Below are 25,631 nucleotides of genomic sequence, written 5' to 3' on the forward strand. Positions count from 1 at the left end.
AATGCGGTGTTTTCTTACAGGATCAGCAAACCTAAACAGGTCAGCCGCGAGCCAAAGCTGGTCCCTTGCAGGCAGAAGCCCGCCTCAACAGGGCTGCTAGACAGCTCCTCTCTTAAACCCGTGCTCGGGGCACTGTTGCTGGAGAAGGGGTCCCTCTAAGCTAGGTACTTCTCACAGCCTGGAGAGTTCGGCTTGGGTATCTTCTGCAGCATCAACGTAACTCACAGACTCATCAAGCCCGAAGTGCTCACATCTGTGGGGCTCATTCTCCTTGGTTCATGAGGATCTACATGGTACTGCCCTTCACCTAAGGGTGTACATGGTATTACTATGTTAGGTCTCTACCTACACGGTCGTTTGTCAAGGACCAGACTTGATAACATTTAAAGCTTACTTGCAGTTTAAGGGTTAGGAGGAAGTGGATCTGTTCTGATCTACTTTGCCAGTGTGTACCAGACAGGGTAATGCACATTTCTCTTCTTCTTACTATCTTCTTAAAATTAAAAGTCACTGTGGGAGGCTTGTTACCTCCGTCTGCAGGACACAGCAGGGAAGCTTGATGATTACACAGGGCCTTTGCTCCCTGGCAGTCAGCACAACTTCATTCCAAGCCTCCCAAGCCTCTACTATCCCCCCCCACCCCATGAGGAGCCAGGGCTCTTAGGTAATTCCCAAACTGGAGCCAGATGCACCCAGACCAAATCAACGAGGCAGAAAGCCACCCTCAAGAGCAATTTTAGCCAGACTAAACAAGCAACCTTTACTCTGGTGCTAAAGCCACCTTGCCTAGGCAGGGCTGAGCATGCTTCTCTTATCTCTGGGTTGCACATAAATTGTTGACAAGGCACCTTGACTTTAAGCAGCAGTCAGCTACTAGCTTAGGAGTACACAGAAAAACCCCAACTTCATGAAGAATATTTAAAAGAGGGGTGTTAAATAAGACTGTCTGGGACAGGAGAGCCATTTCAGCAGGCAGGGTGTTTTTCTTCTGTGAACTGAAGGACAAGGGTAAGGAAGGACTAGCATCTAGCCAGAGGGTGCTACCCTGAATCTGTTCTCATTCTGGCCAACAAGACTGCCTCTGTTAGCCCAGGTTTCTCCAGAGCTCCACTAAGTCTAGCGGATCTGGGGAATTTACTCCCCCCCCCCCAGTACAGAGCATATAATATCTGTCCAGCAGCTCCCTGAAAAATTGGCACCATGACATAGCATTCCTGGTTCAGCCATACCGCCTGCTAGTTTTCCCACTTAAAAATGGGATTAAAAAAAACCTAAAATGACATCAAGAGTTCAGGCACTTGCTGCCTGACATTGACAGTGGGACCGTTTGCAAGACTGGGAAACCCCAAAGGGCAGCTCACCCTGTTGAGACCAGGTCCAGCTCACAGATGTGAGGACCAACTGCAAGAGAGACCTTGCACTGAGTGTGTGAACTGCAGCAGTCTTCCCATCAGCCTACCACCTTCCGCTTTTGCTGAACTTCTGCTCAGATTTGGGGGTTCTCCTGCAGATAAACCTCTCAGATAAGGTGTCAGATGAGGCTTCTTGGGAAAGGACCATGGCCTGTCAGTAGCCGTGTACAGCTGAGTCACTTTGCAGTGGTTGAGAGGGGGCCTTCCCAGCCCAAACTTGATTTTTGGCCCCATTTTCAGGGAGATGCATGCTCTGCATAGAGAAAGGGAGTAGAAAGAGCCCATCCTCCCTCAGGCTGAAAAGCCGTGGCTCAGTGAGGAACTCTCCTGCAGCAAAACACATGACTCACTTGCCCTGGGCTAGCATCTAGGAGCACTGCCCCTACCAACCAGTTGGACCAGGCTGGCAACCAGAGCCGGGCTGGGTCCAGAAAGCCTGATGCTCAGTTTTGTCATGCCTACGGCACACAAATTCCTTCCACTGTGGCCTCACCCTCTTGGTGCCAAATTCTCCAGTTTGCATAAGTGGTGCATGTGAGGCATTTCTGTTTGGCAATCTTGAGAAGCCAGCCAGAGGCCCCTGCAGGCTGTGGTTTTGCAGCCTGCTGCAGCCAGCCAGATAGATTGATAGATGAATGTATTTTCTGCATCAGCCTAGCTTTTGGACCATTCGCATTTCCACTCAGACTGCAGCAAGCCATCAGAGGGGAAGCAAAGTCAGCCACAAATTACAGCCTGGCAGCCTCAAGAAGAGGCTTGGACATGTTTGAAGTTTGTTCCAGCCCAAGCAAGAGCAGCCTCCCCGTGACTCACCAAATGGTTTGGCTTGTGGGTCCCAGCTGGACTAGAGACAGACTCTCACTACACACCCCCTTCCTCACCACTATCAGGCTGCAGAGAAGTAGCTCCCTCCCTGGCATAATTCTCAGAGAAGAAAGCATCAGAGCATTTTCCAAATGGGAAGGCAATACTGCAGCTCAGCACTACCAGGAGTCCACAAGACAAGCAGGACAGTAGCATGTTGTTCTCCTCCTGGCACTGTTGCTCATCAGCCCCTGTGCCAGGCTTGTTCAGCTCCCGAATGCAGCAAAAAAAGCAGATGGTTCTTTACTGGATTAGTGGCCTGAGTCAGCCCAGGGTGCAGAGCCAGTGATCAGTGGTGACTCAGCAAGGCTGAGGGAGTTAGACAGCAGCAACCCTATGCTTCTCCAGCCTCTCAGACCCCCACATCAGCCCAAACAGCCATGCAGTCTGCCCACCCAACCACCAATCCAGCTTTAGGAGTGATCCATTCCTCTCCCTGGGCAGTTTTCCACCTGGATCCAGTCTGCTGCCTGAATGCTTGTGGCAGTATGGGGGAAAGCAGTTGATGACCATCCAACTTTTGGGAGCTGCACTGCAGCAGAGCTCAGTTTACACTGGCACAATCACAGGCCAAGTTCTTTCCCATGTGCAGCCACAATTATCAAAAGGGGTCATATCAAGTGCACCGGATTTTTTGAGCAAAGCATAGCATAAAGCCTTCAATCACTGCAGCTAATTCTCATTTCAGTATTTCCTTTGTCAGCTGTCACAAGTTTTACATTTTAGTTACAATCTGCATTCTGTTTAAATGTTTCCTCAGCAGTTAGGTACTACTTAATGGGATTAAACCCCTATTCCAAGGCAGACCATATTCCAGGGCAACTGTTACCTCATACCAAGTAGATCAACACAAAGAGGGTCACCAGCCATAAATGCCCTCATGAGCTGGGATTTCTGACCAGTGCTAGCAAGACCTAGAACAACAGCAGTCACGAGAAATGATGATTCTTCCTAAATACAGGGGAATCATCACTTCTTTTAAGCATGGGCTTTACGAATGTGCACAAAGATGTAGAATCCTGTTCCTGCTCTCATTGCGTCATCTTTTTCAGGGTGGTATGCAATAAGAAAGCAGCCAGACAAACCTCTACAACAACTTTTGAAGGAGAAACAGCTTTCTTCTTGTAAATGGAAAGAAGAATTAAGTCATATGTTTCTCAGAAAATCCTACCCCTCAAAAAAAATAAAAGAGAGAAATATATATCTAGGTTACCCATGAAGAAAATAAATAAAGTCCCAGCCTTTTAAAAATCACCCCAGCCCACTTCTATGGGCTGGCCCCTCTCAAAAGACAGCATTGCAAAAGTAAGCAAGTTTTTAGTTTGGGTCTTCAGAGCCTAAGGGTAAAAAAAATCACCACACCCAACTCTGGCTGACAGTTGCTTGCACACATCCTGGTAGACTGTGGCACCAGCAAGGTGGTATGGAAGTATGCCACCAAAGACCACTGCTCTGTCAGCTTCCCAGGGGAGGCACTTGCAAGGAGCTTTATATGCACCCCAGAGAGTACGCTGTCAAGCAGGGTGTGCATTTTCGAAAGCAAATACCAAATGGCACAGCCAGGCCTTGGCATTAACTCTGATGGGAATAGTGAGTACACAGGAGTAGAGTCTGTCTTTCACTGTAGTGTTTGGTGTAGAGTGGAGCAAAGGAAAGCTCCTTTCAAAGAGCAAGTGTTAGCACCACATGGCTCTCTCCTCTGGGAACAAAGCTGAGCATCACGCAGGTGTCACAGAGTGAAGTCAGATATCCCTCTTTTCCATGTGCTCACTCCAAGGTAAAAGGCAACATATTCCCCATCCTCATCTTTCAACACCTCCTTCTTTACCTGTCCATTGATTTTGGGCTTACCTCAGCTCTGAACACAGGACCTGGAGCTCCAAATGCCACCACCAGCTTTGCCACTGCCAGACAGAAATCGGCAAAAACTTACCTGCCAAAACCAAAAATGGTTTACAAAACATGGGGCCAAGTTGCTTTTATTTGCTTTCTGCTTTGCAGGTTTTCAGGGATTATGCTTAGAAGCTCTAAGGGCTTTTTCAGCAGCGCAGGCCATTTCAATCCAGCCCTTTCACAACAGATGGAAAATCTGCTTTGATTCAGTTCAGCTCAGACGGAAGTGATTAGATAATCATGGGGCTCGAGAGCCACAGCTGTAAGAAAAAGCACAAAGTATTATAGGCTTTGCAGAAAAAGTAAGAGCTGGCAGGGGACAAAAAGCTACAAGGGCTTCTGTAGGTAACCAGACCGAGAAGACAACCATCCCCCTGACTTTCTTCATATAATTTCCTTTGCTGTTGAAGTACTTGCTTTCTCTTCCCTCATTACCCACAGCATAAGGAAAGGCTCTGAACTGAATATACTATTTGGGGAAGAAGGTACAAAGCAAGAGCATGGACAGGAAGTAAAAGGCCAAGCAAGCTGTCCTCAGAAATGACAATGAACAAATAAGGTGTTAGCTGCAGTGTAGGGAAAGGAGTAGGAACAGATCAGGGAGACTGTATAGTCTGAGGTCTTAATAAGCAGCCCCAGAAGTCAGACAGGATCACACAAGAACCACTGCTTGCCTGCTTACTGTTTGCTATGCTGTTGTAAAGTCTGCAATCCCTTTTCTTGATCACAAACTCAGGAGGCATCAGACAGCACCTCCTCACATGTGATCTCACCTCAGCTGCACACTCATAGTTGAGGACTTCTAAGAGAGTGAATTTCAGTGAAGTTTGCAGCAGCAAACCACTGGCAAAAACTGGCATGAGTTTGCATTAATCAAAGTCACAAGGACATGGGGAAGTGGCAAGTCCAGCTACTTGTAGCTTCCACCACAAGGTCTTTCATCACCTTGTCTCTACCAGTGGCACACAGCCCACACCCAAGAGCTGTGGGCATCTGAATAGCTGCTCTGCTCTCTTGTACAAAAGACTAAAAATACAGTCAGAGACTCAGTCTCCTGTTCCATTGTCCCAGCTAAGCCCAGGATTTAAATGACTGGGAGCAAGTTGCCCCCTGCAGTGTTCATCCCTCATTGCTCCAAGTCTGACAGTGAGATCCCATGTCACAATTCCTGAGCCTCTTCTACTTTTTCCTCACCCTCAGTTTCATAGAGCAAAAGGATATTTCACACCAGGACAAAAAAGCCATCTGAACTGCAGCACAAATAGGCCAGACAGCTACAATTCAGCACCTCTGAATTTCACAGGAGAATTCAACAGCACCTTTCCCTGCTAGCAGCCTCCCCACCTGTGTCCTTCACACCATTTACCCAACAGCAGCTGAGGAAACATTTGGGCATCTCTTCAAAACAGCAAACAGGGCAATAGAGATGTTTTATGGATTCCATGGATAGTGCTGTGACTAATGAGGTATTGCTAGCCTGTAGCCTGTTTTTCCATGGTGATCACAATTTCCATGGTTATTGTCTAATGTGTATCTTTGAGACTTGCTCTTCATCTCTTCCCAGAGATGAACTGGTTCAATGAAGGCTTATTTTAACCATCAACTTGTAAATCACAGGCCTGAGAAAGTCAGTGCCACATACCCCCACAAGCTCAGCTACAGCCAGGAAATAGCTAGATCAAAACTTACCATTCTGCTGAGCTCTGCTTGCCATGGTGAATGTTAGAGAAGAAACAAAACCCCTCTTGTCTTTCCCCAGGGAAGGGCAGAGAGGCGTAGGAGCTAGCTCTTAACCCTGGGCACTGTGATCCAGCCAGCTACAGAACAAAAGCATGGCTGAGCCCATAGAAAAGAGAAAAATGTAAGAAACCACTTTGTAAAGAACAGAAAATGTCAGTTCCTGGCTTAACACACTGGGTCAAATCCACCACTTCTGGAAGCTGGCCTGACCCAACACCCCTCAAATAATCTACCACCAATCCAAACCCCCTATTTCCCATTCCCTCCATCAAGCCATGCTGCAGATGCCCTTTAAAACTTATCTAACAGCTGCTTCCCCTCAGGTTGTAATTTTTTCATTCAGCTGCAGCTGATCTCTCTCTGTGCTCCTTTAGTTGGACAAGGTTCAGAGCCATGTTCTGTCTTTGCTACCACATCTGCAAATTAGAGTTAATTAACCCTGAGAGATTTGGAAACTGTTTTTCCTTAAAAATGAGGATTATCAGGTTTGAGCTGCTCCTATTTCGCCATAAAGCTTAGAAAGCGAACAGGTTTGCTCTTACTTGGTTTCCCTGATGCTGCCTGAGGCAGTCAAAAGATCTGTGGAATTTGTAATGATTTCTAGTAAAAGGATCTGGTTTTCCCTGTATTCTTTTCCTAGCTTGCTTTGAACAGCTGGTCTGATGGCAGCCTCCCAACCAGCAGGTCAAATTTTTCTCTTGCTGCACTCAAGGACCATCATGTAGTGGTGGTGTTTCTTCCTACAGGTGTCCACACCAAGCAGTCCAAGGTGGACCTGGTCTTTCTCCCTCTTGAGGTTTTACACTAGGAGGGTCTTGCCCTGTGTCACATACCATCTCTCATTCCACAACACACCCTTCAAATGAGACCCGCTATGTCCAGAGCTGCCAAGACAGAGAAGCATGTCTCATCCTTGCAGGCTGCCAGGATGCAGCAGTGCCATTTCCTAGAGGTGGATCTTCCAGAGGTCCAGCTAAAGGGCTTGGCTGACCCTAGTGACCCTGACATCGCAATGAAGTCCTCTGACTTCTGAGGAGATACTGGTTCTCTGTTCTTTATCTGCTCTGGGGCTTTTGTTTCAGCTTCTTCTTTGGAAATGCCCTTTCCCGATGTGAGCCAGGCTTCAAAGGTCACAGTACCCTTATTTTGTGTTAAGCAGCAAGGATTTCGTTATCACTAGGCCAGACAAGGTTTCCAGGCAGAGGTGTTATCTTCCTTTTGTAAGCAGACTGACAAGGCAACAGCATGACTACTAGGGGATTGTCAGAAGGCGCCCTCTGACCTTCTGTAAACAGTGGCTGAGCTCCAGGAAAAAGTAATACCACCACCACCACCCCCCTCCCCCAAAAATGGCAGTCAAGCAAACTAGTAGAAGTTACATGCAAGAGCAAGCTCTGATCCTTCAGCCACTGGCTGTGGAAACTCAAACCTGAAAGCTCTTTCAGAATAAGATGAACATGTGCTTGCCCAGACTGAGATAAATCAGGTTTCTATGGGTCCATAGTGATGTTCAGAGTGAATGCGTATGCCTGAACTGATGCTGGAAGGGGCTGCCCTGCTCTCTCCTGCACCTTGGCCATACACTCTTGCCAGCTCCTGATCCAACTAGAAATTCACTCTGCAACGAAAAAGCAATTAAAGATAAGTCTTCAGATTCATGTTGCTGCAAGTGACACAAAGGACAGGAGAGGGAACATGTGCCAGGGACAGAAAGGGAGCACAGGACGACCTCTTCCCTGACTTTGGGCAGATTTAAGCACATCATGAAATTGCCAGGCAATAAAACAGATGAGATACAAATAACATATTAGGGTAAGGAAATGTTTAATTGATAAACCTCACCGATGAGAGCACTCAGCTTAAGGACCCTCTTCCAGCCTAAGGTTTCTTAGAGGTTTCATCAACATTTGGGAACATTTTGATAAAACTACCCCATCTCACAAACATCTTGACACCAAGGGTTTGGTTGAGATACTAATAAGTCACTGGAGCCAGAATTTATTTTCATACTCTCAAGACCATGTCATCATGATGTTCTCAGTATGGAGCAGAAGAGGACACCCTGCAGCAGAGAGCATCCTTGGCACACACTTTGGTGTGTTCTTGTGCCCATATATTACACCCTCAATGGGAGTTTTAAGAGGAGTTAGCAGCTAACCCACCACATAGCAAAGCTAAATCTAGCTTTATAGCACAGGCTTCAGAGAAGCATGGAGAGAGCTTGGTGCAACCTTGCAAATCCCATTGCAAAACACCTGATCTGCTGCAGAAACTTCTCGAACAAAACCCAGCCAGCAACACGGCTGAACAGCTCAACACACACTGGGTGCTGAGCACACAAAAACCTGAATCACCCCTGGGGTTTTATTGGTGCTGAGCACTTCTCAATAAAAGGTGATTCTCACTTCCTTCTTTTGGAGGAGAGAAAATGGGACAAGTCATAGTCTTGCAGACATTTCCTCTCCTGCTGAGGCTCAGAGTGAGTAAGTGGTGCCATTTAGCAGAGTCAGTTCCTTTTTGCAGGGGGTCGCTCTTCACATGTGACCTGGTTAGAAAGAAAATCCCACTATCAGACAGGATCAGTCTCCCAGATATGAGCATCGGGCAAAAGGGGCTTTATTTAGTTGATTCTAAGTAGAGTTCCCTGCCTTGAATGGTGTGTTGGGAGTGGGGAGCTCAGATGGGGAGTTTTCTACATTTGTAGAAAGCAGAGAGACAGAGATTTTACCCAGCTGAGGGTCCTGCTGACCTTACTAAGATGCTAACAGGACCCGATGGCAGTTTTTTTCAGTGCAGGGTAGCTCCAAAGCCAATAGCAGTGGTACAAACATGCTTGCAGTCTGCGTGTGATCTTGTCTCGCTCACCTTTTTGCTCTGTGCCAGACACTTAAAAAGCCAAAGGAGAAAGCACAAGGCTTCCTGCTCATCTGGGAGAGCAGCAGACTGGACTTGCTGGCCATCTCCTGGATGGGGGTATGAGAGGCAGTTTGCCCATTTCTCCTCTTTCTAGATGTCCCCCTGGCTCAGCTGCTCTCACAACATCAAAGTGCATCTCTGTGTTGCAGGTTTGGAAAGTGTTTGCGATGATTAAAAATAAACTAACTTCTTTATTTCACCCTCAGTAGTTTTAGAGAAGCAGAATTGAAACAGGAACAGAAAATGCAGAGCAGGGTCATTTGAAGCTCTTGCACATGTTGTGTAAGGGGGCTGCAGAAGGCAGCAAGGGAATGATATGCGAAGGTCAGTCAGAAGCATGTTGGCTGTGAAGACTGAGTTTCCCACCAAGATCCCACCCTGATCATGTCCTCTTGTTTTAAGCATATGTGCTGGGGGTGAAAAAAAGATCAACTGAAAATCTCTCTGGGGAGCTCAAATGATGGGATTTCCTGGGGCTGCAAAAGCCAGTTTGCCTACAGAGGACATCTAGGAAAGCAAACACAAGCAGCCATGGCCACAGATACTGGATAGAAACTGGCCAAGTATCAGTTCATTGTGGACAACAGCGACTCCTTCCTCGGGTCACTTTCTGAGCAGAGGGTGGCCTGAATAGCTGCCCATGGGAAAGTGCTGTTGTGCTGGACAGTGAATGCAGAGCTGCTGTCTCTTTTGCAGAGACATTGGCCTGCTGCTCCTGCAGCAAATAATTAGTTTCTTTAATGGACCCAGGCTCAGATGTTCTTAGTGAGCCAGGCCTAGCCTCCAGCAGATGATCCTGGTTTATAGATCCCCCTTTCCATGCTATTTCCTAGCTGTTACCTCCCCAGCCTTTGGGTCCTGTTTGGACAGCACTGCTGTTTGGGCTTGCTGCCCTGTTCTACTTCGTGGACAATTTGCTTTTTCTTTTTCACTGGGATTGCAGGCAGCATCTTCCTTCAAAAGATGGTGTACTGAGACTGCACATTGTGGTGTCAGGTCCATTGCTCCGGCCTGAAACACCCCGCTGGGGGAGGTCCGCCAGCAAGAGATTAAGAGAAGGGCTCCTGGTGGCAGCTGAGATGCCAAGAGAGGAACGGGCACTGCAGGGGAAAGGCAGATGTTGGGCAGGAGCTGGACGCTTCTTGTTTCACCTGAAAAAGAGGGGGGGAAGGAGGAAGGGAAAAAGCAGACGTGGTCTCTGGCCACGGTCACTTTCCCCCCTCCAGCTCGCAGGATCAGGAAGCGCGGCCTTCCCGCAAGCAGCGGAGCCGGTGGGAGGAACCCCCAAGCCAAAGGCGGCTGGGGCAGCACCCGCTCCCAGTAAGGGCTGCGGGTCGCAGGCTGAGCGCCGGTTTGTGGAGGAACGTGCGAGAGGCCGGCGTGCTGCCGCCAGGTGTCGCCAGGAGCCCGCCGCGGGCAGCGAGCAGCGGCAGAGGCATCCGCTCCCTCGGGTCTGGAACGGGGATGGAGCGCCTCCCTTCTGTGGGCTTTCTGCGATCCTGGGCATGGTTGCCGGCAGCGGCAGAAAGGGTGCGACACCCGCTTACAGTCACGCGGGAAGAGTCCTCCTGATAGGTGGGTTTGTGTTCAGTTATCGAAAGATCATCCAAGTAAGAGCTGAAAACGTTTCAACTGTTAGCTCTTCAGTGTGGTTAGGAAGGTAGCCGTGGCAGGGAGGATGAAAACACCCGGGTGAAGTCTATCTGGGAAGGTCATCCAAAAGGAAAAGTCTGAGGGCAGGTGGCTTGGAAACTGAAAATGGCATCCAGCCCTTGGAATCAATATGGGATTTTCATACTGATGCCTTCCTCGTGCCAGCCCATAGTCAGTGAGTGTCATTAGAGCTGTCATTAAAGCACCTGAGAATGCTTTTCTTGAGAAGGTCAGGTATAGGTTATGGATAGGCACACTGCACTCAGCTGGAAAACTGGGCTCTCCTTCAGCTTGAGCAGAAAATTGCCTGCTTTTCCTTCAGGGCACAGGAAGCCTTAGTATTCTGGGATGCATACACTCACACACACACTGCTCCCAGCTCTGAGTGATACATGTGCACCCTGGCACTGAGACGAACCTTCTCCCTCTTCAGAAGTACATCTTGGCTGGCCAGTTGAGGCACTGCACTACAACCAGCGCTGCATGTTTTAGTTCAGTGTGAGCATCCTAGTGGCTTTCAGTTCCCCATCCCTTTTGCCAGAGGAACTATGGGCTAGAGGAGGCAGAGATCTTTTTCTGACATGGGCCCTGATTCCCTAGACCAGCTGATGTAACCATAAGAGGTCCTTAGACCAGACCCATTAGGAGCAGTTCCCATAAGCAGCTGCCCACTGTCCCTGGAGGAAATCCTGCCATTTGCAGGTGCCTGTGCTGTCCTGTCCCCTGAAACCACTGCACCCCAGTCCTTTTGGCTGCTGGAGGATATTGTTTTCTGGGCTATGTTTGCAAAGGCCTTCATGCAAAAGGAAATTGGGGTGTTTGTGTCTTTCCTTTTGCAGCTGGCTAATTGTCCCCTTGCCACGCACCATTGCGTCTCTGAGGAACATACCTAAAAGCAGCTCACCATGGCATGGGCACTTGGCCAGGAAAAGCAGAAGGAAGGCTACCAACAGGGTTCCAACTTTATAGGGAAATAAATACAGACATAAAGAAAATAAGGGGGGGGGGGGAGAGGTGAGGGGGGAGAAATCCAAAATGAGTCCCTGCAGATTCAAACTTGAAATGAAGCCAGGGCACCTTCTCCATCTCATAACATCTGATAGCAGGCATCATTCCACTGTCTTTCATTTCCAAGGCACATCATGACCTCCTGGGAAATAAAATCTCATCTATAGGAAGCAGAAAAGCAGAGGAGAACCGAGTTTCTCTTGCACTGCAGCTGCCAGACTCTTTCTAAGTGCCCCATCAGCATGTCCTTCCTGTTGCCAGATGCCACCAGACAGAAAATGAAGGGATGTGGGGACAGAATTTGGTAGCGTCTAACCCACAGGCAGATTTCTAGACAGACCCTGGCCTTAACAGAGCAAGGACCAGTGGAGGCATTTTTAAATTGGAGCCTGACCCAGTCACCACCATGTTATCAGCTTGGACTGTGGAAAATGAGCATCAGATGCCTTTGTTCCCCGAAAACCCAGGGCATCCTCGTTGCTATAGCAACACGTCCCCCTTTCCTTGCTCCTGATATCATTCTGGGGACTGCTCCCCTCCCTCCTCCCGCACGGCAGGCGTATGTGCATGTGTATATGTGTACATGCTCATGTGCAACATGAGGAGCAAGGAGAACAGTCTCTGTTATTCCTGGGGGAAGAGGAGTGGGTGACAAAGGGAATGTGATCCCACAGCTAGTGAAGGGCAGAGGAAACACAACTCCTTGCCTCTCCCATTGCCTCTCAGCAATTTGTGGGGAGGAGGAGGCACTTTGTTCTTCCCTGTGCCAGCTTTACTTATTGATGAAGCAGGAAGGCGATCTCCATATGGAGCTGCCCGTGCGTGTGCACAGGAGGCAGGGAGCAGATCCTGGGCTCAGGTGGTTGGGCTTCAGTCCAGGCTGGGCCCCACACCACAGCTGCATGGGGAAGGGACCCTGCTCTGCTCTTGCCACCCCCCTGCTACCACTGCAAAAGCATCCTACAAAGGCAGTGACATCCCATTCTCCACCAGCCTCTCTTTGCCCTCATCTGAAAGTTATTTATATATTATGAATGTATTTCTCCAAGATTTCCTCTGCCCACAACATCTGAGGCAGAATTCCCTGTTTCAATTGAAATAACAAGTGAGGAGCTTAAAAATTCTTCACCATGCTTCAAACCCCCAAGAAACTCCTGCAGTGTGCAACCAGTCAGACTTATCCGCTGTTTGATATGATTAACCTGACAGCCTACACAGGCCTGACCTTGTAAGTCCTGAGTTTGACTCAATTAGGCAGAACTTGTGAGACACTCCACCACTGATGCTGCAGGAGCCAGCACTGTGACAGGGGTGTACCAGAGTTAGCATGCCCGTCTGCGGCTGGGGGATGCTCACTTAAAGCAGAAAAGCAGAAGGAGGTATGGACAGATGAACGCTGTACCGTAAACATCACACCCAGCCTTTCCTGCCTTTACACGAACCGTGCCACCAGCCCCACATGCCTCCAAGCAACACTAGGCAGGTCCACAACATCCCTGTGTTAATGTGTGTCTCTAAGTATATATGAATACACATGCACGTTTGCACACGCACACTGTTGCTGCAAGCACTCTGTATGTAAACCCGTACATACTACCTTTGCTAATAGGAAGCCACTAATGAGCTATGCAGGTCATTGCACATGAATGCCAAGAAAACCTGCATTTTCTGCCTATGTCACATGCGCAGCAGAAAAACTATGCCAGGAATGTGAAAGAGGGCTGAAACTTTTTATGGAGACTACGTTTTCGGATCTCTCTCTGCCTGCAAAGCCAGATGTCTTTCAGCTCTTTGGTGTCTAATGTTACAAAGCTCAGAGGGAGCTGTGTGAATTTCTGCACATAAGCCAGAATAGGCATTTCTATATGATTTAAGCCCTATGCCTGCCTTGCAGGGACAGTGACAGCTGGTGTCCCCCAAAGCTTCTTGCCTGCTCCCAGTAAGATGCTCCTGCTCCCTGCCCTTCCAGGGCACACAGGCTCCTGCTTACTGGTATGGCTCACCACAGTGTATGGCCATCCCATGGGGTAAACCCACCAGCAGCTCCTGTGTGGGGAGAAAACAGAGTTCAGGGATTTGGGAAGAAAGGTGCTGACCCTGCAGCCAGTTTCGGCTGAGGATAAGGAGAAGGAGCCCTCCAATGCCTGCAAGGTGGTCATGGCGAGAGGATGAAACCAGGCACGTAGTGGAAGGATGAGAGCTGGGACCAGGGAGGTTCAGAGCAGATACACGGAGTAACGTTTTCCCCACGAGCACAGCCCGGCAGTCAGCAGGCTGTCTGGAGAGGATGCGCCGGCTCCATCCGTAGAGGTCTGCAGGATAAAGCCCTGACCACCCCGGTGTACCCCCTTTTTGGGCAGGAGGCTGTACAGGAACCTACGGCCAGAATCGCACCGAGGTGCCCGTGAAGGAGCTCGCCTTAGCCCTGGTGGGACGCTTTCGCGGAGTGTCTGTGAGCTCCCGGACCCCCATTTTCCCTCTCAGCGCCCAGGCGGCCCCTTCCAGCCTGGGGCGATTCCGGGGCTGGGGCCGGCAGCTCCCGGTTTCCAGCCCCGGCGTGTAGCGGAGGTGGCGGGCAGGCAGCGGGGAGGCTGGCCCGGGGACCCTGCCCAGCTCCGCCCCGGGACCCGCGTCCAGGCGCCGGGACCGCTCCCCCCGCAGCCGCCCCGGGAGGGAGGAAGGAAGGAAGGAAAGAGGGAGGGAAGAGGGGAGGGAGGATGACAGCGCCGTGAAGAAAAGCAGGGGACCCGCTGCCCTCCCTCCTCACGCACGGCAGGACCAGGCGAGCTTTTCCCGCGGAGCGGCCGCCGCCGGGTAGGTGCAACGGGGGCCGGGAGCGATGAGGTTGGAGCCGGAGCCGGAGAGGGAGCTCAGCTGGGGGCCGGGAGCGATGGGCAGCGGGAGCCCCGGGAGCGGGAGCCTCTGGCCGCCCGGGGGCGAGGGGAAGGATGGCGGCGGGGGTCGGGCCTTTTTCTCTCGGAGCGGAGTTGCGGGAAGTTGGGCGTGCGAGGAGGAGCCACCGCCGCGGGTACCCCCGGGCAGGGGCGGCGGGGCGCAGGGAGGCCGGGGGCTCCGAGGCCGCATCCCTCCGCAGGGGCGGCCCCGGGCTCCGCCGGCTCCTTTGTGCTCCCTCCGGCCTCGGCCGCTCCTTTGTCTCTGTGCGGGGCCCCCGCCTTCCGCGCCCGCAGCGGGACAGCGCTGGAGATGCCTCCCCGCCGGCGGGGCGGCCGGATCCCAGCGCCTCGCCTTGTGAAAGTGCTCTCGGGACATGACCGCCCGAGCAGCTCGCCCCTTTGCTTTCTTTAGGGGAAAAAAAAAAAAAAGATGAAAAAAACAATAAATGAAATAAGGGCGAGCGCTCGAGCTGCAGCGCTGAGCTTCCATCCGGAACGGAGCACGTCTGGATCGAGAAAAGGAGACTTTCTCAGAGCTATCCCGGAGTTGCATCATCCGGCCTGTCAGCTTCTCCGAGGAGCACTGGAAAGTTGTCCTCACCCTTTCCCCTCCTGCCCGAGGGCTGCTGAGGCATCCTGGCCCTCGGCCGGCTCTGGTCACCAGGAACCAGCAGCTCTTCTGCAAGAGCTGGGGCACCGGTACACTGATGGCCCCAGGTGCCCAACAGGACTTGGCTGGTGTGGGGTTACCTCGCAGGGGAAAGGGCTGCCAGGGCAGAGTCCCCGCTTAGTGCCTGTGGGGCTTTTGGCCATCACTCCCAGCCACATTCGGGGGAGCTGCCCACACCCCCCTGCCTTTGAACTGCAGGACCTGAGCCTGGCTTCCATCCCCACGCTAAAGTGTCTCCTTTTCCACAGTCAAGGATTTACAACACCATGCCAGGTCAGGGATCTAACTCTGCAACTTTCCCACATCTGCCATGTTGCTTCGGTGTTGGACTTGTCTTCATATTCCCGGTGTCCTTGTGCTACCAGGATCCAGGCATGGTCTGCATTTTCCCAAGGGTGGCAGGGGTTCAGTATTCCCCCAGCGAACACCTCTCACCACCAGTCCCTCCTGTAGATCCCTGAGGGTTACAGATGCCTGCCTTGGGGTGAAAGGGAGTGGAGCAGGGCACAGAGCAAGCAGCGTCCCTGGTTTTGAGGTGGGTTTGACAGAAGAGCTTCCAGGGTAGCGTGGAGCAGTGGGGAGAAGGAGCGTGAGGCAGTGGGAGGGTCCATGGGCTCTGCACCCCAGAGGAAGGGTCACTGAAGCAGGGACTGGCATCTGCGGTTCCCAGCGCGGCCGGGGGGTGATGGCATGCACAGTGGCCAGCATTGTGCCTCTAGCACAGAGCAGTCCTCTTGCCTGTCTTGGTGGTCCGCTCTCTGGACCCCCTTGCTGCTTGGCAGGATGGTTGGCATGTTCAGTCACGCACCTTTGCTGCAAGGGGTGCTGCAAAGCCCACCCCACCCGTGTCTGTGGTTTCCAGCAAGGCTGTGGGTATTTCAGGTGGCTCAGCTGGTCCCGCTGATTCCTGGTCCAGATCTGCTCCCAGAAGGCCAGTTCCTGCCTGGCAGTGCAGCATGGCACACCTGCAGATGTGTATGTTTTACCCCCATGTCCAGCACTGATGTGTCTGGAAGCCCCATTGCATTCATCAGAGGCTCAGGCAGCAGCAGCTTTCCTCACTGCTGGGTCAGGAGGAAACACCTCTCTTGGGACACTACCCAAGGTGAGGGAGAGCAAAGACTGGTCTGTGCTGGCCACAACGCCTGGGCTGGTCCTGTCACCAGCATTACTGTGCCTAACACCAGCCTTGAAATCCATTCTGGGCAGCGCTTTTTGGGACACAAGGAGCAAGGCCAGCTCATCTGGGTCATCCCAGAGCTTAGCATGCCTCCTCAGGGAGATAATAAATAAATAGTGGACAAAAGACAACCTTGGGCACCTGGAGTTTGAGAGCACATGCAGTGAAAAACCAGCTAGGTGGTGCTCGTTTGTACCAGTACCCGCTGCTGCCGCTCCTGAGCATAACCTCCTGCCTGTGCCCTCACCTGCATGCTTCAGCTCCTGGGGGTGGCTTTGCCCTCCGTGCCCAGTACAGAGGAGAGCAGAGGACCAATCCAAGGCAGGTGGAAGGACTGAGAGGCAGAGCCGGGAAAGGAATGGGAAAGAGAAATGAGTGCGGCCCCTGCATTAACTTGAGGGACCGAACATACGGAGGAACAAACCCCTGGCTGTGTCACCAGCGGGCTGGTCAAGGCAGGGGGACAGCATCTTTGCCCTTTCTGTCTTCCCTGTGGGACATGGCCCCTGCTCATGCTGAGGTTTCTCTGTGCCATGGCAGGACAGGTTGGGGCTGCTGCAGGCACTTGGAGCTCTGTCTCTGCCCGAGCCAGAAGGGCTTGGCATTTCCAACTTACTCCTCTGATGGACAGTTTCCTGACTTCAAGTTGATGAGGCTTGAGGCTATTCTAGCTCTTTATAAACATCATAGGAAGCGACTTCTTTTTTTCCTCACCTTTTTTTTAGGTTGAATACACATAAACAAGAATTACCTGCCCAGGCAGCCACCTTAGCTGTGCCAGGGGGCAAACTGAAGCAGTGAGGTGCTTGTGCCATGCTTTGGAGAAGAGCCAGGGGCAGGATGAAAATTGCTGGGAGATGAAAGCAAAGTGGGAAAAGTCAGAGGTGCCTTTCCCAAGGCCAACCTCAGGAGGAAGTTGGGAGCGGAAATAGTTGATAGAGTAAATACAGAAGGTTTTTTTTCCCCTCAGGTTGTAGACAAAGAGCAGCAGGGAGATCAGATGAGCCCCTTCACCTTATCTCTTTGTTATTCTGCCCGTGTTTATCTGCCCCACACTGCTGCTGTAAATCTGATGAGGCAAAGCATTGCGGAGGGAATTATTCAGGGCAGCAGTGCTGGGTGCAGCGAGCTCAGCCGAAGGTCCCTGTGGACTCCTCTCTCCTGGGAGCCAGGCAGGATGCACAAGAGCAGATGCGGGGGCTGGATGGACAGAGGGATCTCAGGCAAAGAGGGAGCTTGTAGATGTTTCACTGCCATTCCTTGTCCGGAGCTCAGTTGTTGCCTGTTGAATCACTGGAGGAAAATGTGACTTCATCCAGTCGCACCTTCAGCTGGCTTCCCCCCACCAGCCCACAGGCGTCTTTCCTTTCCTCGATCCCACCCAGTAGGTGTTGGGGCAGCTGCAGGAGGGAGACGAGAGAAGAGCCCTAAGGCTTCATGAAAGACCTCTCCCAAAACTGAGGTGAAAACCCCAGCTCCACTCTCCCAGGCAGGCAGTCCTGTGAAGCACTGCAGAAGGGCAACAAGAGCTTCCCTTCACTCCTTCTTCTTGTAACAGGGCCTTGCCATCCTTGCCCTGGGGCTACGCTGCTCTTCTCACTAGTGAGGGTGTCCATCCAGTGTGCCAGCTTGCTGCAGCAGACTTGAATGATATGGCATCTCCACTACTGAGTCCTTCCTTCTTGCTGTGGCAGGTTAACTTGCTAGTAGTGGCAGATATCTGCCCAAGCTTTGTTCCCAAGCTTTGCACTGGGACAAAACCCCCACCACCACCCAAAAGAAAAAGTCCCTTTGCTGGCTTTGACTCAGCTGGGAAATCCACAAAGCCTTTTATCATCTTGACAGTAGGAACTGTAGCCATCTCTGCTGAAACGAGAAACATTTCCAGCCTGAGGGATAGGAAAAGACAGGGAGCGGCACCGGGGGAGTTCTTCTGCCTTCTGGGGCGCCTCAGTTTAGTGCTCGTGGAAATCATTCTACCTTGTTTAGAGATGTGCAGAGTAAGAGGAGAGCGCTGCCCTGCCGCTGCCTGCCATCACCGGAGGTGGTGTGTGTCCGCTCGCCGGCCTGTCTGCTCTCCGTGCATCCCCTGGGAGTGGATGCTGGCGGTGCACCCCGGGGCGGTCAGCCCCATCCCTGGCGCTCTCCTTGCACCTCCCGGCCCGGCGGAGCCCCGGCAGGCGCCTGGAGGGGAGCACATGGGGCACACAGAGCCCCTCTGTTCCCACTCACAAAGGGACGCTTGTGGCCTGTTCACTGCCCTGGCCAGGCTGTGCCTCGCGGGCCCCAGTGAGGAAGAGCTTTAGGATGCCAAGCAGCTCCAGCCAGCCTTGCTAGGTCACCCCATGTGTCCCCCAGCCCCATGGCTCAGCCCCACAAGGGCCCCCACGCCTGTCGCTGCCACCCTGCAGGTCCCAGGCAGGACGTTTGCAGCCAGCTGTTTATTTAATGAATTATGTCTGCCCCAGGCCTGGAATCAGGGTTTTGCCAGCACTGCTGGAAACGGCTCTCTGTGTCAGCCCCCTGAATAATTCCAGGTCTGTGGCTCATTTGTGGTCGGCTGGCTGGGGGCATTAAAGGGGGAAAACCCCAGGCTGGCTTTGCCAGGGGATTTTGTTTGAGCAAGTGGTGGATGCCATCCCCCTCTGCATGCGTGTTCTGGCCAGCAAGGGGATGGTCCCCGGCACTGTGGAGGGATGCAGACTGCTGCCACTGCTTCCCAGGATGCAACGAACACGAAGTCCTTTGCAGCAGCAAAGGCAGAAGTTCTGCCAGGCGCTGAGAGATGTGGCCACACACCAAGGACTTTGTGTATTTTATTTCTTCTCTCGGTTGCTCAAATGCTCCGACAAGTCCTGTCGTCACAGGGGCACTGAGCAGGACGGAGGAGGGCGGACTCGGGAGGCAGCGTGTCAAAAGGCACCTGCCTGGCCAGCGGCGTGTCCCCGTGGAGCTGTGTGCTGACAAACTAAACTAACAGGGTTGTTAAACACACACATACGTGTGCAGGGGGACCTCAGTGCCGCTCACTGCAGGGAAAGGAGGGAGCTGAGGGAATGTTCAGGGAGGGCTGGGAGCTGTTGGCTGTCCAGGGCCTCTGTGTCCCACCAAGGCCTGGTCTGCTGGGTGTATGGGTGTGTCTATTTTTAGCCTCTTTTGCTGGGAAGGAGATGGCTCAAAGCCAGACCCTGGGAGCTGAGTGGTTTGCTCAAGCTGGGAAGCTCCTGATCCTCCCACAAGAGAGGGTTAGGGACAGGTTGAGCTGGGATGCTGCCCTGGCTGTGGGGCGCATCCCTCTCCTCCTGCTCATGCTCCCTCCTTCCCAGCCGGAGAGGCATACAGTGAGCAACACCAGAAAATGTGGACTTTGGCTGAGGAGGGTGCTGGGCGTGACACAATGCCTGGCAGGGCTTCCCTGATCCACACCCTGCAAAGGGCTGCGGGCACCGCGGCTCAGCCAGGGCATCTCTCCTCCAGCAAACCCCAGGGGCCTCCCATAGGATGGGGCTCTGTCAGGCTCCCCCGCCTTCACCCCTGAAAGCAGGGGCAGGATGGGCTGCCAGGGTCGTGCTGGCAGGAGCCAAACCAAAGCTAAATAGACTTTCCCTGAGTCACTGAAAGTCTGGCCAAGAAAGTGGGACGAGCAAACAACATCACCCACGTGGCCGGATGGATGCTGGGTGTGCGAACCAGCAACCAGTGAGCAGGCACTGGCAAGCCTTGCGTGTGTAGATCTGTACATGCAGCGTGTGCTGGAGACCTGCCCTGGGGCTGTGAACGGCCCCCAGAATCTCCACCATGGCCCACTTGGGACGCTGGTTTAGTGCGTCTCGGAGAGGGTGCTGCCATCACACTTTCCTTTTGGAAAAAGGCTGACAGTCGGCAGCAGCAGCAGCATTTCTGTCCCACCGCTGCTCCTGGAAAACCTCTGGGTTTCATTTTCATGGCTGAGCAGCCGCCACTGCTGTGCTGCGGGAAGGCGGAAGCCGTGTGGCCCCATGCTGGGGGAGCCTGCAACCCTCCCCAACCCTCTTTCCAGAGGCTGGGAGCCACGGTGCCCCATGGATCAGGAGGAGGAGTTGCCGCTCTGCCAGCAGCAGGCTTTTGGCCATCGGGGAGCAGGCAGCTGTTGGGGGGTGGGGATTGGGTTTCAGGGCTGGCAGGGGCAGCTGGTGGAGCCATGGGAAGGGGTCCCGTCAGGCAGATGTATTTTGGGAAGAAGGAGGAGGAGCAGCTGATGAGGCTTCAGGCAGCTGCTCCTCATGGATGGGATAGAGCAGCAGGGAGGAACTCCCCAGTTTTTACTGCTCTTGTCAAGATGTTGTTGGCTGTCCCTTATGGGAAGGGTCAGCTTTTGACCCCTGCCTGCTGCCCTCACAGAGCCACCACCATTCTGACCCTCCTTCTCCCCGCAGACAGGGCCGGCCCGCACAGGGCCAGCGGGGCAGAGGATGCCAGGCGGCTAGCCCAGGATACCTCCCTGGCAGGCGGGAGGGACCTGCGTGTGCTCCCCATGGAGCTCCGACGCACTCTGCCCCAGGATTTCCGGGAGCTGCTGCACTGCTTGAAGATGAGAAGCAAGTATGCGGTCCTGCTGGTCTTCGTAGTTGGCCTCGTCATCATTGAGAAGGAGAACAACTTCATCTCCAGGTAGGGAGTGGGTACCTCAGCATCCCATGCTTTCAGCCTTTTCTCTCCCTGACATCCCAAGCTCCTGTGCTGTGGGAGCCCCCTGAAGCCCTCTGCCAGGGCATGGGGGTGTTCCTGCTGTCCTCCAGGCTGTGCTGGCTCTCCCCGCAGGGTGTCAGACAAGCTGAAGCAGTCCCCGCAGGCACTGGCAGAGGCCAACGGGACGGAGGCCAGCCCGGCACCAGCTGAGAACGGCTCACTGGCATCCCTGCAAGAGCTGGACGCCGCCTTCTCCCAGCTGAGGTCCCGCCTGCGCAACGTCACCTTGCAGCTGTCCGGAGACGGGGACCCCACGCCACGGCGGCACGTCCTGCTCATGGCCACCACCCGCACCGGATCCTCCTTCGTGGGGGAGTTCTTCAACCAGCAGGGCAGCATCTTCTACCTCTTCGAGCCCCTCTGGCACATCGAGAGGACAGTGACTTTCGAGCCGGGGGGAGCCAACGCAGTGGGCTCAGCCTTGGTCTACCGGGATGTCCTGAAGCAGCTCCTCCTCTGTGACCTCTACATCTTGGAGAGCTTCATCTCGCCGGCACCTGAGGGCCACCTGACACCCTTCATGTTCCGGCGGGGCTCAAGCCGCTCGCTCTGCGAGGAGCCCGTCTGCACACCCAGCGCCAAGAAGGTTTTTGAGAAGTACCACTGCAAGAACCGCCGCTGCGGCCCCCTCAACATCACCCTGGCCACTGAGGCGTGCCGGCGCAAGCAGCACATAGCCCTGAAGACGGTGCGCATCCGGCAGCTGGAGTTCCTGCAGCCGCTGGTGGAGGACCCCCGGCTGGATGTGCGCATCATCCAGCTGGTGCGGGACCCCCGGGCCGTCCTGGCCTCCCGCATGGTGGCCTTCTCTGGCAAATACGAGACCTGGAAGAAGTGGGCATCCGAAGGGGAGGCTCCCCTCCGTGAGGAGGAGGTGCAGCGGCTGCGGGGCAACTGTGAGAGCATCCGTCTGTCAGCTGAGCTGGGGCTGCGGCGGCCGGGCTGGCTGCGGGGCCGCTACATGCTGGTTCGCTATGAGGACGTGGCGCGGGCGCCCTTGCAGAAGGCAGAGGAGATGTACCGCTTCGCTGGGCTGCCCCTCACCCCACAGGTGGAGGAGTGGATCGGCAAAAACACGCAGGCTCCCCGTGACGGCAGCGGCGTCTACTCCACCCGCAAGAACTCCTCTGAGCAGTTTGAGAAGTGGCGGTTCAGCATCCCCTTCAAGCTGGCGCAGGTGGTGCAGGACGCCTGCGCCCCGGCCATGCGCCTCTTTGGCTACAAGCTGGCCAGCAGCCCTGCCGCACTGGCTAACCGCTCCTTCAGCCTGCTGGAGGAGGCACAGCCCTCCTGGGTCACATAACAGCAGGCGGGGATGGCAGCGGGGGGGAATGAGGGGCTGTGGCCGGCCTGGAGGAGACCCAGGGGTCCCTGCTCCTGGAGCTGCTGCTGGATGGAGACGGGCAGCCCCAGGAGCTGAAGCGTCCTGGCAGAGCCGACCCCGGGGTCCTGCGGAGCCTGAATTACACAATTCCTCCAGGAACGGGGAAATTGCAAGGGTGGCACCAGGGTCCCCTCCCCGGCTCAGGGGCTGAACCGAGGAAGAGGAGGGTGAGGGGGAGCAGAGGGCAACAGGACCAAGCACTCTCCCATTGCCACCACCCCGGCTAGGACAAGGCAAGGATGAGACCCCTGTGGTGCCAGCAAGGACCCAGACCCCAGTGGCCTTACTGGTTTAGTGCCTTCATACACCAGCACAGACTGGGAACTGCCCCAGAGGCATGCTGGGGCAGGAGTCTCACATGGAGCCCCGGCTGGCACTTGGGCTGCAGTGAACTGCGATGACTTTGTGGTTTGGTGCTCTTCAAAGTTGGTTTGAGGGGTTTGGGGTTTGCTTTTTATCCATTTTTCCCTGTGTATTTGCATAGCAGGGTCACCAGGTGAATTTATTTATTTATTATGTGAAGAAGAGGGGGAGGCAGGTCAACGAGCTAAGCCCAAAAACCAGAGCAGCACAACGTACCTCACAGAAACGGAGAGACACCCACAGCTGAGATGGTGGAGGTCAGATCTTGGCCGGAGTCCACTATGTCCTGCTGCATGATCCCATGACAGCCGCCAGGGACCAGCGGACTAGAACCCCCCATATTCCCAGTGGAATGTGGCCATCCCGGTGCGGGAGCAACTGTGAACCCTGGCACCTGCTGGAAGAGGGTTGGACTTATTTAATTAAAAACAAAAATACAACAGCACGGAGTCCAAAGCATCTCCTGTCTCCTTGGTGTTTGTGTGTGACCTGGGAAGAGCCCCACGAATACCTGTCAGCAGCACTGCTGTGTGTGTACTGATGATATAAAGGCGTGGGGAGTTTCAGGATGTTTGCCACCTGCAGATGTTCACCCAGCAAGAGCCTGGCACTGAGCTGCCCCCTCCTATTCCCATTTAATGAATGAAAATGACTATTTTTACCCCAATTTGCAGCACATCCTTTTACTCTCCCTGTATTTTGGGTCCCAGCAGCTACCCATGGGAGAAGACAGGCATTTCGGTGGAGGGCAGCAGTTGTCTCCATGAGCTGGGGGAGCCCTGAGGGGTCACCACTAGTCCCCAGGCATGGCCAGCAGCCACACATCACCTCCTTCCAGCCAGAGCTGTTGGCCAAAGGCAAAACTAAATCAGTAGAGCCAGCGGCTGGCCACAGCTGCGCTGTGTGTGCTGGCCGGGAGGCATCTGCTGCCGCTGCAGCGATGAGCAGTGCCGGGGCCGAGCTCACACAAGCTGCATTTTTGACCCAAGAGTGAGAACAGAGGCAGCATTGAGGAGTGCGGGGCCGGCAAGCAGGGAGCAGCCATGCCGGAGCCCCGAGCGGCCGCCCGCAATGAGCCTGCTGCGGAGGTTTGCGAGCGCAGCCGCCTCACACGCCAGGGATCATCTGGCCTCAAGGTGCGAGCCCAGGGTGCCCAAGACCGTCCGGCTGCAGAGAGCGCGCAGAAGTGGGGCTTCCTTTGCACTGAGCAGCACGGGCGATGCCCTCGCCCTTTGCAGGCAATGGAGAGCCATCACTCTCTCCTCATCTCGCACGCAGCTCTCGGCATCACAAGCAGCCCTGGGTTAGAAGAGTGAATTGGGTTTTGTTTGGAGGCTTCCTGCTGGGAAAGCTGCAGGGTCGCTGAGGTCGGGTGGATACTCCACAGCTGCGTGCTGGAAAAAGGCCGCAGAGCTTGGCCAGCATGAGGGGGAACATGCTGGACCCAGGGCAATGATTACAGGCAAACACCTCTCCTGTGTTTCTGTAGAAGTACCCATGGGGTTGGCTTTTGCAGAGCAAATAAAGTTTTAACTGTTGCTTTGCAAATCAGCATGAGGGGTAAGTAGCTGCTCTGCTGCCAGAGCAGGAAGGGGATGTCAGAAGGGTGCCCAGCATCCCCTTCGCATCTGACCGTGCATGGAGGAGCCTTGGGGCTTGGTCAGAGCAAGAAGAAACAAAGGGACATACAAAGAAAGAGGTGAGGGAAGAGGGAACTGGGCTGAGCTGAGGCCAGAGGGGATAGTGACAACTGCCCTTTCTCACCTGCACTGCCTGCACTGCCCCAGCCCCGGCTGGCTCCAGCCTGTCATTCCTAGCCAAGTATGAGCATTTCTTCCTGGACGCCCTCCAGCTTCCCATCAAAAACATCACAGGGCAGAAAGGAAACGCGCCCCCAACCCATGCAGATTTCCACAGGGGCTAATTGCTCCCATTAAACCCACACAGCCGTGACCCCCGTGCAATGACAGACACACTGGGAAGCCATGAGGAACATGCAGGTCCTTTAGACACTAAAGCAGATGAATTTTGATGCTGACTGGGGGACTTTTGTCCCCCCTGTTCACTCTGCTTTGGCCACTTCCAAACCTTGCGCTGCTCCTTCCCTATAGGAGGAAAGGCATGGATCTAGAATGAAAAACATGCTTTGGGAAAGCCCCAGCAAGAAGCAATGCCTTAGAGCAAGGACATACCTGCACTCAAGTGGACCACACAGGAAACCCATAGCAGAGAACAGAGGCATCCTCACTCCTCCTTTATGCACACCAATGGCAAAAAAAAAAACCATCCCCTTTTCAAGGGATCCAAGCCTTCAGAAATAAAACCACTGCCTTAACACAGACAAAGAAACAAAAAAAAACCCACCCCTTGCTGCCCTAACACAGGGCTCTTCTATAACCTTGCTTCCCTAACACAAGGCTCTTCTGCATGGGTGAGTGACTGCAGCTGTGCTGCCTCTGGGCTCACCCACTCAGCCTCAGCTGTACTGGGGGGGAAATTTTGGCTTGTGATGCTCACTGTCACCAGAGAGACATTTGTTGCAAATAGCTCAGAGCAGTGAGGGGACACGTGCCCTGTGGGACAGAGCTGAAGCTTGCTTCTCCTTAGGGTTATTGCAGGTAACACAAGATGATGTAGCACCACTGAAAGCTTTAATAAATTATGTATGTGCTGCTCCCCTCTAAATAGCATCTTTTTGGTTAGTGCTTCCCTCGCTGGTCTAATCCAGACTTGACTTTGGACAGCAGGTACACCCTGCTGTTTCTTTGCCTCTCTCTCGGACACACTCAGGGCTCACTGGGGCCGTGCTGGCATGGATGGCCTTGCTGGCATGGATGGCCTTGCTGTGGAGAGGCAGTTCTTGCTTGAATCAGAAGATGCTGCTGCCCACCAAGTAAGAGAGCACATTGAGGTAAGCAGGTCTGAA

General features: G+C 53.6%; 1 protein-coding gene and 1 long non-coding RNA gene across 2 annotated transcripts; one reads left to right on the forward strand and one right to left on the reverse strand.

Annotated features, from left to right (window-relative positions):
* Positions 1 to 418: 418 nt before the first annotated feature.
* Positions 419 to 14,052, reverse strand: LOC134160045 (uncharacterized). Its single transcript, XR_009963413.1, has 3 exons — positions 13,477 to 14,052; positions 5,859 to 8,454; positions 419 to 534 (listed from the first exon to the last, which is right to left on the reverse strand). It is a non-coding gene; the product is annotated as an uncharacterized LOC134160045 (long non-coding RNA).
* A 120-nt stretch (positions 14,053 to 14,172) lies between these two features.
* CHST3 (carbohydrate sulfotransferase 3) lies at positions 14,173 to 23,164 on the forward strand. Its single transcript, XM_062611660.1, has 3 exons — positions 14,173 to 14,300; positions 20,646 to 20,880; positions 21,031 to 23,164. Exons 2-3 carry the CDS (start codon positions 20,744 to 20,746, stop codon positions 22,259 to 22,261), a joined length of 1,368 nt encoding a protein of 455 aa, XP_062467644.1. The 5' UTR covers positions 14,173 to 14,300; positions 20,646 to 20,743; the 3' UTR covers positions 22,262 to 23,164.
* The last annotated feature ends 2,467 nt before the right edge of the window (positions 23,165 to 25,631 follow it).

Source organism: Pezoporus occidentalis, unplaced genomic scaffold, assembly GCF_034315485.1.
Source record: "Pezoporus occidentalis ecotype Australia unplaced genomic scaffold, CSIRO_AGI_Poc_V1 ctg155, whole genome shotgun sequence".
NCBI lineage: Eukaryota > Metazoa > Chordata > Aves > Psittaciformes > Psittacidae > Pezoporus > Pezoporus occidentalis.

Excerpts from the sequence above, each read along its gene's own strand:
- CHST3 (XM_062611660.1), top strand. The coding sequence starts at position 20,744 with ATGGAGCTCCGACGCACTCTGCCCCAGGATTTCCGGGAGCTGCTGCAC. Across the intron at positions 20,881-21,030 it reads GAGAACAACTTCATCTCCAG|GGTGTCAGACAAGCTGAAGC; the intron begins GTAGGGAGTGGG and ends CTCTCCCCGCAG.